Genomic DNA, 13,987 nt, shown 5'->3' with positions numbered 1-13,987 from the left:
AAACTTCCTGCAAAATAGTGCTCCCCTAACAACAGACAAAGCTTGGCACAGTGGGTTCAGTTGGAGACGCTTAAATAAAAGCGTTGCTGGTTCACTCCTTCAATGGTAAGACTGGCTTTGATCATTTTGGCGTGTCAGGAGTGTTTGTGTTGCGAGTGGCTTTGCATTTGGCCGCAGCAGGAGAGAGATGCTTTCACACGCTGCCATTTCAGTGCCCACTGCTATGGCTGCTGGTGCCGACTAATCTCTGGGGTGGAAAACTTTCATGCCTGGGCCAAACTAAGTAGCTGACAGCCAGCTTAGTTATTAAACCAACTATAAACCTAGATTATTCAGCTGGAATGTGTGCAAAATCCATAGTGGATGACACCGATTTTGTAAATGAAGTATTGATAAAGAGTGTGAAAATATTATCGGCTCTGCTAACGTGTTTTGCTAACGTCTGTGTGGGTGCCGTGTAAATGCTGGTGTGACACGCTGTATAAAGTGTTTGTCATGGTCGCTCATTTAAGTCGTATTAGTTAGTTGTCCATATGTATCTTCGAGAGTTTGCTAACCAATTGTGGAAGTTATTTTCAAGCTTTTTCTGCATTCAAATTGAAACCAAGCGAGCTACTGATTTTCAGGAAATAGCCTGATGTCAGATTTCACCTTCACAGCAAACCGTCCTCGGGCCGGGTTATTTGCTGGTTTCAGCTAACGGGAGTTCCTTCAGACAGTGTTTTTATGTGCAGCGTTCACACCAAACACTGCTGCAGACATGAAGAACAGACAGAGGGGTTCAGTGTTTAATGATCGCCAAGCAATAGCCTGCCACAATTTTATCAACTTACAACCACAAATGAATGTCAGAAGTGCTTGATAGAGGCAGACAGCTTCATCTGTCTTGACCAAAGATGTACTTTTTACCTGTAAAAATGCAACTTGTAATGTTATTAATAATAGAAAATGTATGGAACCACACTAACATTTTGGTAATAATTATAGGGAAAATAAATAAGACTCTATTACAGTTAAATGGACATCATGTTCAGTGGGTACACTTAATTAATTCAAGTCAATTTATTTATAGAGCATATTTAAAAACAACAAAGGTTGACCAGAGACTGATAAATACAAACAAATGAAAATGAAGACATAGTTATGAGGATCAAGGGGTGGAATTAATAAAAGTGTAGAATAAAATAGAAAAAATGGGATTTAAAGGACCAGTGTGTATATATCGGTGAGGTTGCAGATTGCAACCAACTGAATACCCCTCACCTCCCCTTCCAAGTCTGTAGGACTGATGATGACTATCAAAAGGCTCAAGAAATGAGATGGGTTTTAAAAGTAAAACAATGGAAGATGCCCGATCATCTTTGTTTATGCCAGCATAACTTAGTAAATATTTAAATAAGTGCACATAAGATCAGTTAAACATGCAAACATGAATAATAAGACTACAATCAAGCAACCGATTAATGTTTTCTGGTTTATTTTGTCCTCTATGAAAGTAAACTAAATATCTTGGGTTATGAACTGGTGGTCGAGATAAACCAAGACATTTGAGGACATCACATTTTATAGACCAAACAACTAATTGATTAATCAAGAAAATAATCGATAATAGAAATACTTGTTAGTTGCAGCCCTGCTTGAGTTTAAATAGCTCTCTCTGAAAACCAGCAACAGCTTATAAACTACTAAATAAACTCAAACTACTGAGAATATTGTTTATTTTCTTCACAGTTAGCACCAGATTACAGACTTATTTCTGGATAACGTAAATAAAGCATTTCTGAATGTTTTGTCAAACGAATCCAACTTAATATTAACAGTAACGTATGGTGGTAGATGTTTAGTTTAGCACCCAAGGCCACAGCTTAGTTGACTTGCGGAGGTGTGTCACCACCACTGCAAGCAGAGACTCCCAGAGGATCCAGTATCAGGGCTGTGGTGTTCTTCAGATGGCACCATTCAACCCGAGTGTGGTGATACTGGCCGAGGAGGGGTGACTGTCAGTGGCTTGGTTACCTGTGGCAATAGCTGGAGAGATGGCGGCCTTGGTGAATTCACGTCTGTCAGATTGATCAGAAAATAGCAGCAGCAGCAGCAGCATTAACATCTGGATAAGGATGTTACTAGAAAGCAGCTGCTCAAGAGCTTTAGATGTTTTTGGGGTCAGTGCAGCTGAGAAAGTATAGATTTAGTTGTTGGATTCAATCATGTTTGAAGTTTGGGTTCCTACAACTGATTATGGTTATGCAGCCTGTGGTCTGAATATCTAAAATATAAGTATGTAGGTTAAATGATCCAGTGGCCTTATTTTCCTTCAGATGTTAAACTTGTTTGAGTTCATTCACATACATCTTGCATAAGCTGACATATGCTTCAGTTTGGTCCAGCCATTGCAGGTGGCACACTTATGAATAAGAACGTGCACCATTAACAACTGCATGACACATCCGTGTGGGTTTTTAATTTGCGATCTGACCTATTTTCTACGTTATGTCAGTTAGCTCCATCTTTCCTGCCGCGGGGGGAAAGGCCTGTTAGGCGAGCAGTGGACAAATCGAGGTTAGATCTTATCCCCCCATGGCTTCTATTGATACGACAGCTTGCACCTGAGCACCTAATGCTTCTGGAGAAGATGTTTTCGTTGAATGTAGGTTAGGTCACATGTAAGGTGGCACGCTTCCTTAATCCCACAATAAACACAAGAGTGGTGGGGACATTGGGCGACGTCAGTGCCACACGTGCCTCACCTGCAGTTCTCGTGCCAGAGATTAGACCAGGGCGCCCCACTTAATTCTTCGCCGCCACCTCCCTGCTGATCACCCCCCCTGATAGCGGCGTGGGAGGGATGCACCGATGAGCATTCACGGGACAAGGGGAGGGGATGATCACGCATCGGAAAACTACATAAGGCTTTACCCCCAGCCATTTATTCTGTGCCTATGTGTTGTTTTTTTTTGCTCCTGTGGTGGTGTAAAGCAGGGTCCGGACAGGCTTTCCAGGTACAGAGAGTAGGCTGAGTGTGCAGACATGTCGGGTCGCTCTGCTGCAGAGATGGATGACTCGCAGGAGCTGCCTGAGCTGCCGGTGAGTGTACATGAATCGACATCAACACAGCAGGTCGGGGGGGGGGGGGGAGTGTTTTGCATTAATGGTTTTCAAAGTGGTTTTATGACGAAACTGTGCGGTGTTTTTCTAAATTGCAAGTAAATAAGAGGTAATGTTTGCATCCCTTGTTGTATCATGAGGTTCGTGCAAATATTGGAACATTTCATAACATTTGTTTCTGAGATCTCATGTTTGGTTTCAAGCTGCAGGTTTTCACTTTCATAAATGTAGTAAATTTTCTTTCTTGACCAACCAAAGTTGATATTAGATTTCAGTGGATTTTAGGGTTGAACTAAATTTGAGAAAACAAAACACATAGCTGGACATGTGAGGTTCACTTTCAGTGCTGAAATGAGTAACAGACTAATTGACTAACTGAAAATTAATCACTGACAACATTGACAAACTGACATTGAACATTTGCTGTTGCTCTTTTTCACATCATTATAAATCCATTGATCTTGTGCTGTTTTTGCCGCTAATCAGACAAAATAATAATTTGTTGCTGTCCAGTGAAAATAACATATCTCCATATTTGTTGATTTAGATAAACTGAAGGTTCAAATGTTCATTTATGGGTTGAGAACATTATTCCACCTTCCTCCTAAACTATATAAACCAGTAAAACCAATTAGAGTACCAGTATATTTGATAGACTTGTTGACTAAAAGGTTTTCATCAAGCTCTGTGTGTGTGTGTGTGTGTGTGTGTGTGTGTGTGTGCAGGCAAAGAAAGCCAAGCTTGACTTAGACCGTGGACTTGAGAAAGAACAAAGGTTGGTCTTCACTAATCTGAGATTTTTAGCTCCGTTTCTGTTCTTTTGAATCTTTTAAATTGATTTTGAATCTTTTAAATGTGATGTTTTGTTTTAAATTGCTGATGGAAAACTACTAAGCGAAATGTTGAATTTTGAACATGCTACTCATAAATTGATTCTGACAATGTGGCTTATTTTGAATCATTATTATATGATTATGTTATTTCAGCCTTTTCACTGGATTTAATTTAATACACATTAGTCGACTGTGAAACAGCAGCAGAATATTTAAAATGGAAATGGATTCTCTTCCAGTAATTTGGGTGAGGATGGGAGCCCAGCCGCTGTGTTAGGTTCATCAGAGCAAGAAAGCTCTTACTCTGCCTTGTCCACCACCCAACTCGATCCAGGTAAGCAGAAAATGTGGAAAAAAGGCCGTCGACGGCCAGAAACGTTGCTGCAGGATACTGACGGCTCGTCTCTGATCGCAGGGGATCCGGAGCAGGCGGACGCAGATAGAGGGGCGGCACCTCAAGGATGTGGTGCTTCCATGAACTCGTATGCACACTCTGGTACGAACAGAAACACAATCTCAATACCGGACAGTGTATAATAAAGGTCTAGAGGATAGAAAGCTGCTTTTGCGTGTCAAACTGAAGCCATTTTTGTTTTTTTTGGCAGCCACAGACACAACGGCCACATCTGAATACACTCAGCAGGTTTATCAAGGAAGCAAGTGAGTAAACACAACGAAATGACCGTGAATCTTTTCATTTATCGTGTTCTACTATAACACAGATTTATGAAGTGATCAGTGTTTAACTGAACTACTTATACCACTTTTTTTACTTTCCTGTTATGTGAAATATGGCACAAGACCACAGCGTGCAACCGTTTTATTTACACTGCAAATAACAACCAGCCCAGTGACACTAAGTATTTATATTGGTTGCAGCTGCAGCTTTGTTTTCCTGCTCTACAGTGTTTTTCTGCACAGAGACAACACTCTGCACAATGAAATGTAGACTGAACACACACGTTTACGGCTGTTTCTGGGAAGAAACTTCAATAAGTGGTGAATTTAGACACTGGATATGTTTAAGCTTGGGTTAGTTAGATGTAGGGATGCAACTAACAATAGTTATCGAGTAATCTATTATTTTCTAGATTAGTTGTTTGTTCCATAAAATTGCAGAAAATGGTGAAAAACGATGATCACTGTTTCTTAAAGGCCAAGATGATCCTCTGATGTCTTCTCTTGTCCACAACCAAAAGATATTCTGTTTGCTGCCATAGAGAACTAAAGAAACCAGGACATTTTTGCAATTTTTCTCTAAAAAAATGACTCAAAAGTATTAGAATCAATCATTGCAGCTGGAGTTAGGTGCTAGTAAAGTTAAGAAGTTAAACTAAATTTACATTTAGACAATTATTAAGCGGTTATGTGAAGTGAAACACGTGATTATTTCTTCAAACCGCTTAAACACTTCAACACACAACTAGATAAGCAACTCCTGCTCTTGTGCCTTTGCAGCAACCCACTATCAGGTGCTGCTTAGCTTGGGACAACCATTAATATTAGGTGCTACAAACCATTAATATTGACCTCTACATGAAAATGTTTGATTCATGTCCTGTGGCAGGTATAAATGTGTGACCTCTGGATTTTTATTTTGTTAATTTAACCAGGAAGTCTCTTGAGATACGATGGGTGCTTTTCATTTGGCTAACGTGTCTCCTCACTTCCCTCGCTCACGTCTCTTCTTCACGTCTCAACTCCTCTCAACGAAGATGTGAGGAAGAGACATGAGGAAGAAGATTTTAATTAATCAAATCGGACTACCTCACTCACTCCAGCATCAATTTGAGGCGACAACTACTCATGACGCACAGCATCTCCACTGTCAAACAGAAACAGTCTAACTTAAAATTCATGTACAAATAATTAACACTTCAAACTGTTACTTAATAATTTCTACACAGTCATAGCTGGAAGGGAAACACCTGCTAATTGATCCATTTTTTTGTCATTTGATTTTAGATCTGTAGCAGCGTCTGGCCATCACAGAATAAGACACAAATATACTATTTAAATCTGTTAATTACTGAAAGAACAGAATCGACGTAAAGGAGCAATTTAAAAACAGCTGTAGCCTGCAGAATATGTTTAAATAAAATATTACTTTTCCTTTTCAGGCTCAGGATGATTTTTATAGGAGACACGTGACATGTGCAGTGTCATATTTTCCTGAAGGAGTTGAGACATACTTGAAACGGAAAAGAGGAAAGGAGAAGCCTTTTGGCTTATTTATGAAAACAAAGTTAAAAGAGTATTTTTCTGGGTCACGGCTGGAGGACGGAGGAGAGAGAGGACGTGAGAAAACATAAATTAACCAAGTGAAAAGCACTCATCTCTTTTTCAAGGAAGACTAAAATAGGTGTCACATAGATGCATAAGAAACACATTAAATTAAATCAATCACATCTAACACAACAAAACAATGTGTGTAAATAGCAAACGTGATGGTGAAGAAAAAGGGGATTAAATTCAGTTTTGTGTGGTGCTATAGAAAACGCTTTAGATGTGTTACATCTACTATGTCTGGGTTCGAGACTGTATGTGTGCATTTGGCAGCATTCCTCAGATTTTTTATTTATTTTAGGTAACACTTTGGCATCTTGCCTTTCTATTTTTGATTGGTGAAAGGTCAGACAGACAGGAAACGTGGGTAGAGAGAGGGGACATGCAACAAAGGTCTGCAGATATTGCGGTTATTTGGTATGCTTTCTAACTAGGAGGCGATCGGGAAACCCCAGCAGCTCTGATTTATTGCAGGTGCTGATCGTTGCTCTCTGTCTTTCCTTCCTCTCAGTCCTGCAGTGACGTCGTACACCAGCCAGGTGGCCTTTCCTCCTCTGGCCCAGTCCACCGTGTACTCAGCCTTCCCCCAGACAGGCCAAACCTACGGCCTCCCTCCCTTTGGTTAGTCCCGGTTCCTACTCTTAACAATCTATTTTAACACTTGTCTGCTCACTAAAAACCCAGCACTGCACCTTTGTCACTATGCTTTAGAGGCCTTACTGTGCTTTGGCGCTGCGGAATTGATTTGCTTTTGATCTCTGCTCACACACAAAGCCCACATCTTGACTTGGAGGACCTGGTTTCTTTAACTTTGCTTTGTCTTTAATGACCCCACTCCTCTTGCTGCCCCTTTTTATTTTCTGCTTCCGTTGCTCTCTTTCATCTTCAGGTGCTATGTGGCCAGTCATAAAAACAGAGACAGGGCCGCCTGAGGCGCCCTCTGGTGGCCAGCCTGGGTTTCTCAGCTTCAGCACCACATATACCTCAACCCAGCCAGGCCAGCTGCACTACTCATACCCCAGCCAAGGCAAGCTGCAACGTCACTCTGTCTCACATGATAACGCCGTCACACTCTCTGCAAATCTGTGAAGCACTGAAAATATAAAGGAGAGTTTGAACTCGGAGTGGCACCGCTCTGTTTTCCTCTCTTGTTGTTACTCACTTTTAAACACCATGTAGTAATATTTTCTAGTTTTAAATTAGTTCTCTCTTTCTCCAGGCTCAAGTTTCACAACATCCAGTGTGTACTCCAACATCCCCTCAGCTACGGCTGCCACCACAGCCTCTACCACGACAGCCCACCAGGTAAGAAGTACATTCGTATTAAGAAATAACAAACAAAACTCTGTCTGTGTTTCACAAAAAGTGTCTGTTTTTAATTAATTAGCAGCACAAATAAAACCCTGTATATTTCTAAGTGCAGTGCATCTTTTAAAAATATCAAAAGAAAATCAACACTCATACAGATTATAAATTTAAAACATTAGACAAACTGCCACAAATATACAAAAGTAGGACTCTGGCAGGAAAAAAGCACAAATCCTGGCAGAGTCTTAAAGGAACAAGACAAAATTTGTTCCATATTGTTTCAACACACATACAAACTTCTCATACTCTGAGAATAAAGTTTCCATCTCGAGGGTCGGGCTCAACTCGCTCATCGAAAACAGAACTTGAATGTTTTGTGACGTGGAGGGTGATTGGGAGGTTATCTCACTCTTGTTTTTTGTTTTTCAGGAATTCAGCAGCTACAACTCTTTGGGACAGGGTCAGTTCTCTCAGTACTACGCCCTGCCTCCCAGTTATGTGCCTGCCGGGCTGCCCAGCAGCGACGATCACAGTGCCAGTGTGGACGTAGCCGGATATTCAGCTGTAAAGTCAGAGGAGGCAGCATCAGCTGGACTGCCTCCCAGAGGTGATTTTCAATACTAGGTTTCAAAAACAGCCTGTGATCACACTGAGTTTCATCACCTCTACACTGTATAGGATGTGTTCTATGTAATATTACACATGTTTGAGGGACAACAGAAGCAATGTATTAAGCACTGATGTCAGACTTTTTGTCCTCTTGTAATAAGATGCGTCCCCACCAGAGAACCTCCCGGCAGGTGCGGCCCTTCCTACCAGTGTGGTTCTTCCTGCTGGAGCAAGAGACCAAGACGAGGTCGGACGCAGGAACTCAGTCGGCAAAGCCAAAGGGAAGGGCAAGAAGCCTGATAGCTCCCCACCTACTGAAAGTGACCTGGAGGTAAACATGTAGTGATGTCATTTAGTTGTGGTGCTAATTATTATTAACCAACAGAGCGAACAAATATCTGCACCCATATGCATGCTAACACCTCTGGAAAAGTATTAGTTGATATAAAGCACAGTTACAGTAGTCAAGTTCAAATATGGAGCAAACTGACAAAGCAAGAGCACATAAATGTTGGTTTTTGTCTTAATTTTACATGTAATGCCAAAGATAATAATGTAAGGACTAGAATAAGATGCATGTTTTTTCTGTAATTTATAAAACATAAAAAAGATCAAATGTTTTTAGAATGCAAAGAGTAAAATAATTTTTCCCTGCTTTTTTTTTTTAGCGCATTTTTCTGTGGGATCTGGATGAGACTATTATTATATTCCACTCACTGCTGACAGGCTCCTACGCACAGAAGTTTGGCAAGGTTTGTCTCTGTAAATACACTTTTTTGAGCAGAAAACATCAAATGAAAAGACAGTTTATTGTCTAAACTATTTATTGTGGTTCTTATTGTGTGTGTGTGTGTGTGTGTGTGTGTGTGTGTGTGTGTGTGTGTGTGTGTGTGTGTGTGTTCAGGACCCGGCAACTGTGCTGAACTTGGGCTTGCAGATGGAGGAGTTTATCTTTGAGCTGGCAGACACCCACCTTTTCTTCAATGACCTTGAGGTACAATGAGAAGTGTTGTTTTTTTACCACCAGTCACAGCAGCTGGTACAAACCTCCTTATTCTCCCGAATCTATTGTTTAGACAACATTACCAGTTAAAATGTATCATGAATTTCCTGCTTAAATCAATAAGAAAGGGGCGTAAACACAGTGGGCTGTCAATTAAAAACCAGTAAAACTACATGAATAGACAAGTTGTTTGCATCCAACAAAAACCCAACTAGAGGTGCTGCCCCCTGAAAATGGGTGTTTTCAAGCTCAGTCAGTCATAAAGCAACTTCAGAGGCTGTTTCAAAGCTACATTAACTTGATGAGACTTTCTCTGGACCTCTCTGCGCTTGAGATGAAGGTCTGTTCATGCAAAATGATGAATTTCTCAACCTTAGTAAAAACCTATTTTCCCGTCTAAAGGGACCAATAGTCACTGGTATGGATGTTGTAGTCTTTGTTTAAGTTTATGGTTTATAGAAACAGCAGGGAAAAGAACCAATCTACTTTTTGTTTTAAGGAATGTGATCAGGTCCATGTTGAGGATGTGGCCTCTGATGACAATGGACAGGACCTGAGGTGACTTTAAACACACAAACACAATTAACTTAACTTCATCACAAATAAATAACATAACTGGACCATCTATGTCTACATGTTTGCACGTTTACTTTTAGAAGACTAATCACTAGTGTTTGTCTCCACTTCAGCAACTACAACTTCTTGGCGGATGGCTTTAATGGTCCCAGTGGCGGAGGGGCGTCAGGAGCCACTACGGGAGTCCAGGGAGGGGTGGAGTGGATGCGCAAATTGGCCTTTCGCTACCGCCGGCTAAAAGAGATCTACAACAGCTACAAGGGAAACGTTGGAGGTGAAGTTTGCATCAAAACTCTTCTTCACAGCTGCAGTTTTAAATCACAGGTTACTGCCAAACATTTTTATAATAATACAACAAGGCTGCTTGGAAACCTTCTTTTACTTCATCTAAATAAAGGTTTCCAAGTCAGTAGACGGTGTTCAGACGTTCTTCTTCCATCACATCCACTCTTCAGTATCATCATGTGAATGGCCTGTTTTTGGTGTTTTTGTTTTGCTTTGCTAAGAAATCCCTCAGAGTGCTTACAGCCCTTTTGAATGCCAACATGTTTCATGACAATAAAAGTGGCTCTACAGTCTTAATATCCAAAAGGCAAAAGGAAACAAACAACACTGGGGGATCTGAATTTCCCCCAATTTTCCTGGCTGTGTCAGACACACATGGTACCGTTTCAGCCCAGCGGTTGAAATAAACAGAGAGCTCTGTGTGTTTGTGTTCAAGACCTTTTGCGTGTTTGTGCGTCTGCTACATTTTTGCTGTTTAAATATTTAACTGTGGAATTCTGTTTTTGGACGGTTCAATCTCAACAATAAAAAATGTGGTCAATGCATCATCTCAGACATTTGGAAAGAGTAAAATGAGAGTGATGTTACATTTACATACATCTGAGAGTGATGTTTAAGACGTGTAGTATTAAGGTTGTAGATAAAGTTGCTTCATAAGCTCATGTTTTTCTCCTCCAGGTCTGTTGAGTCCTATGAAGAGGGAGCTGCTTATACGTCTTCAGTCTGAGATCGAGAACGTTACAGACGCCTGGCTCAGCACAGCGCTCAAATCTCTGCTGCTCATCCAGTCCAGGTCTGAGGATTATTATTATTATTATTTTAAGAGAACTTTGCACCTCACTGGCTGTTACAGTCTACACACACAACTCCAGTCTTTGTGAATAATTAGACTGTGGTGACGATTTTAGTTTAAACATTAACAGCAAGTCAGATAAGTTTCCCCCGCAGTAACCCAAACAAACGTGAGTTGAGTAATAGATGGAAGGAACGTGATCCAACCGCAGACACTGTTCAAAACACTGAGGTTTAGTTTCAACATGTTTAAATCTCAACGTTACATGAAAATACCTACTTTTTAGTTATTCAGATGAGCACAAACACAGGAGTCAGAAGTTTTGTTTTATTGTCTGGGCCTTGTTCTTTGTACGTGGATAATTTACTTATCCATGTTAGAATTTTGAACTTCAAACATGAACTAATTTTCAGCTACTAAACTCTCACTTTCTCGGATTTATAATGAAAGAATGTCGATATAAGGATTTTTAGAAAAGAACATGCAGGTTATTAAGAAACTGTCATGATCTGTTGGTGTAATTATCACTATTAAATTCTCATAATGAAGAGCCATTTATGATACACATGACAACAAAATAAATCACACTAAAAAAAAGTGACCAATCCAAATGTACTTTGATATACTTAAAGTAAAAAGACAAACTGATGCTGACTGTTAAAAGACCAGTGGAGCCACAACATATGACAGTTGAGAATTTCTTATTTCTGCATTAAAACATGTTAAATAATCAACTGCAGAGCTCACTTTGCTGGCAATTATGATTTTCATTGAGATTTTTAGTAAGGTTTCATTGTCATAGCATGTGAATGATAACCACTGAAAAGTCTCGTGCACTTCCACCGAGGGAAAACCTCACCAGTCTCACATCTTCATTATGTCATATGAATGCTCATCCTGGTTTCAGCTCTGTACTCATTTGGCCTTTTTATTTCAGTACTAGATGTTGCAATCCTTAGTGTTAACAAGGGATTGCAACATCTAGTCCTTTCAACAAACATCCAGGATGAACAAATCAGTCCTTAAACTGCCTCCAAACAACCAAATTAGCAACATGAGAATTAAAAGGATTATTTCAGCCTGATAACGTGATGTTAGTCTAAACTGAAGAACTGGTCCCACATCAGTCTGTGCTCTAATAAAGCTTTGTCGCTTCATTTTAAAGCCTGTACGTCCTCTGTGTGTTTGTGATACTCCCATCAACAGGGGAAAGTGTATGAATGTGTTGGTCACCACCACTCAGCTGGTTCCAGCTCTGGCAAAAGTGCTGCTCTACGGCCTGGGAGACGTCTTCCCCATCGAGAACATCTACAGCGCCACAAAAATAGGTACGTATGATACTACCAAGTAACGTGCTCCCTAAATGATCTTCTAATGTCACGTCAGCCTCGAGATAATGTGACGTTTTCTCTGTGGTTTCCTTTCGTGCAGGGAAAGAGAGCTGCTTCGAGAGGATCGTCTCTCGCTTTGGGAAGAAAGTGACTTACGTGGTGATAGGTGACGGTCGAGATGAGGAATTTGCAGCGAAACAGGTAAGTTTTAGTTTCCGTGTCTCATTACTCCTGAAGAAAATGACGTGACCTTATTTGAAAGACGTGGCGTCTTCTCAGAATTTTAACACCAGAAGAGTCACTGTGGCTCCAGTTTGTTTCTTAGATCAATATGAAAAACACTTAATACTAGTCTAAGAAAATTAAATAATAACAGATCCAGTTAAATAACGGCATTGATGATGAGGTTGAATGAACGCCAACCAGCTTCGCAGCAATCAAAGTCAGTACGGTGCTTGTTTTATCTTAAAACACGCCAACATACATCCTGCCACACGTCTAAAGCAGCTGTTTTATGTGTGTGTGTGTGTGTGTTTCTGTGCAGCACAACATGCCTTTCTGGCGGATCTCCACTCACGGCGACCTCGTGTCCCTACACCAAGCGCTGGAACTGGACTTCTTGTAAAGGAGGCAGAGGCGGCGGCGGTGGCTGCGGCAAGGAATGTCGCACAATACAGGACAAATTTTAGTCGTCATCCTGGCGGTTTGTGGAGTGACACTGATTGAGAATCCTCCGCCACCCCCCCTTCCTCCCCTCCCCTCCCCCCCCCCCCAAACGATACTCACTCGCATATTACAAACACCAATTGGCTCTCACTGGCGACTAATGACTTGACTGTGTGATGGTAAATGTACTGAGGGCGGACTTTGGGTCGGAGCTCGACTGTGAGAAACAGACTGGACGCGCAGTCGGCTGAATTAAGGTTCCTCACGCCCAGCACTCCCTCCTCTACGGCAGCTAACCTCACCACGGCTGAAACTGGCACTGATTTGGACGCAGAAGGGAAGACATCCATTTTTTTTTTTTTGGCCTTTATCTTGATTTCTTTCTAAGAACCAAAATCTCCTGCGATGAGCGTTATCCTCCTAATTACTATCTCTGGATTTAAACAACCAAAGGGCCATTTTTCTTTATTGGCGTTCTCTTCTTGGGTTGTTTTTAGCTTTTCTCTCAGAATCTGTATAATTGCATGAATAATATCAAATTTGTTCTTTTAAAAAAACAAAAAAAAATCTCTTTCTGGGTTGTTTTGCACTCATTCCAAGACTTGAAAACATCTTTTTTTTAATTTTTTTTTTTTGCAGTTATTAAGTTACTGACGTTCATCAAGTATCATAATCCAATATTTAACATAAGGTACGAGATTGAGTTAAAAAAAAAAATATATCATGACCTCCCCTCCTGACCTGACCACACTATCAGTCAGCTGTCCTGACCTCTCCACTGTGTTGCAACAGGAGACGTGTGGTCCTTCTTACGTGTGTGTGTGTGTGTGTGTGTGTGTGTGTGTGTGTGTGTATATGTGTGTGTGTGTGTGATATGTGGTCAGTAAGCATGTGCTTGAGAGGTGATCGGAGGCTTCTGTCATGCACCTGCCACCAGACGAACCAGAACTGACCTTTTTATGTAGGAATATGAGAGGTAGTAAAGCAGGGCAGGAAATACGCACTAAACATAAAAACCAAACACCGATCAGTGTGAGCAGCGACGCGAGACTGCCAGGAGAGCAGAGCTGCACTTTGCTTTGGCTGGTAGACAACAAACTACATTTCCTGCCCCGCTAGTCGTAGTATTATTAGTAAAGCAATGCATAGGCTATTGAGCAAAAGGTTGCTGCCCAATGAAAGCCATGTATCT

At 40.9% G+C, this 13,987-nt stretch overlaps 1 protein-coding gene across 3 annotated transcripts; it reads left to right on the top strand.

Moving 5' to 3' along the window:
- The first annotated feature begins 6 nt into the window (after positions 1-6).
- Positions 7-13,372, top strand: eya3 (EYA transcriptional coactivator and phosphatase 3). Of its 3 annotated transcripts, none has more exons than XM_042434879.1 (19): positions 8-105; positions 2,980-3,084; positions 3,831-3,880; positions 4,178-4,272; positions 4,354-4,434; positions 4,544-4,598; positions 6,736-6,845; positions 7,114-7,251; positions 7,444-7,529; positions 7,962-8,139; positions 8,303-8,472; positions 8,810-8,893; positions 9,046-9,135; positions 9,644-9,702; positions 9,834-9,994; positions 10,684-10,798; positions 12,005-12,126; positions 12,230-12,330; positions 12,674-13,372. In XM_042434879.1, exons 2-19 carry the CDS (start codon positions 3,028-3,030, stop codon positions 12,752-12,754), a joined length of 1,833 nt encoding a protein of 610 aa, XP_042290813.1. In that variant the 5' UTR covers positions 8-105; positions 2,980-3,027; the 3' UTR covers positions 12,755-13,372. The 3 variants fall into 3 exon arrangements, with proteins under 3 accessions (XP_042290815.1, XP_042290813.1, XP_042290814.1); XM_042434880.1 differs by having other exon boundaries at positions 18-105; positions 2,977-3,084; XM_042434881.1 differs by lacking the exon at positions 7,114-7,251 and having other exon boundaries at positions 7-105.
- The last annotated feature ends 615 nt before the right edge of the window (positions 13,373-13,987 follow it).

This window comes from Thunnus maccoyii, chromosome 15 (assembly GCF_910596095.1).
Source record: "Thunnus maccoyii chromosome 15, fThuMac1.1, whole genome shotgun sequence".
In the NCBI taxonomy this organism is placed as follows: Eukaryota; Metazoa; Chordata; class Actinopteri; order Scombriformes; family Scombridae; genus Thunnus; species Thunnus maccoyii.
Note: the sequence above shows the minus strand (reverse complement) of the source record. Positions and strands in the feature narration are given on the sequence as shown.

Coding starts and splice junctions, on each gene's coding strand:
- eya3 (XM_042434879.1), top strand. CDS start 3,028: ATGTCGGGTCGCTCTGCTGCAGAGATGGATGACTCGCAGGAGCTGCCT. Junction 3,085..3,830: donor AGGAGCTGCCTGAGCTGCCG/GTGAGTGTACAT, acceptor GTGTGTGTGCAG/GCAAAGAAAGCCAAGCTTGA. Junction 10,799..12,004: donor CTGCTGCTCATCCAGTCCAG/GTCTGAGGATTA, acceptor TCCCATCAACAG/GGGAAAGTGTATGAATGTGT.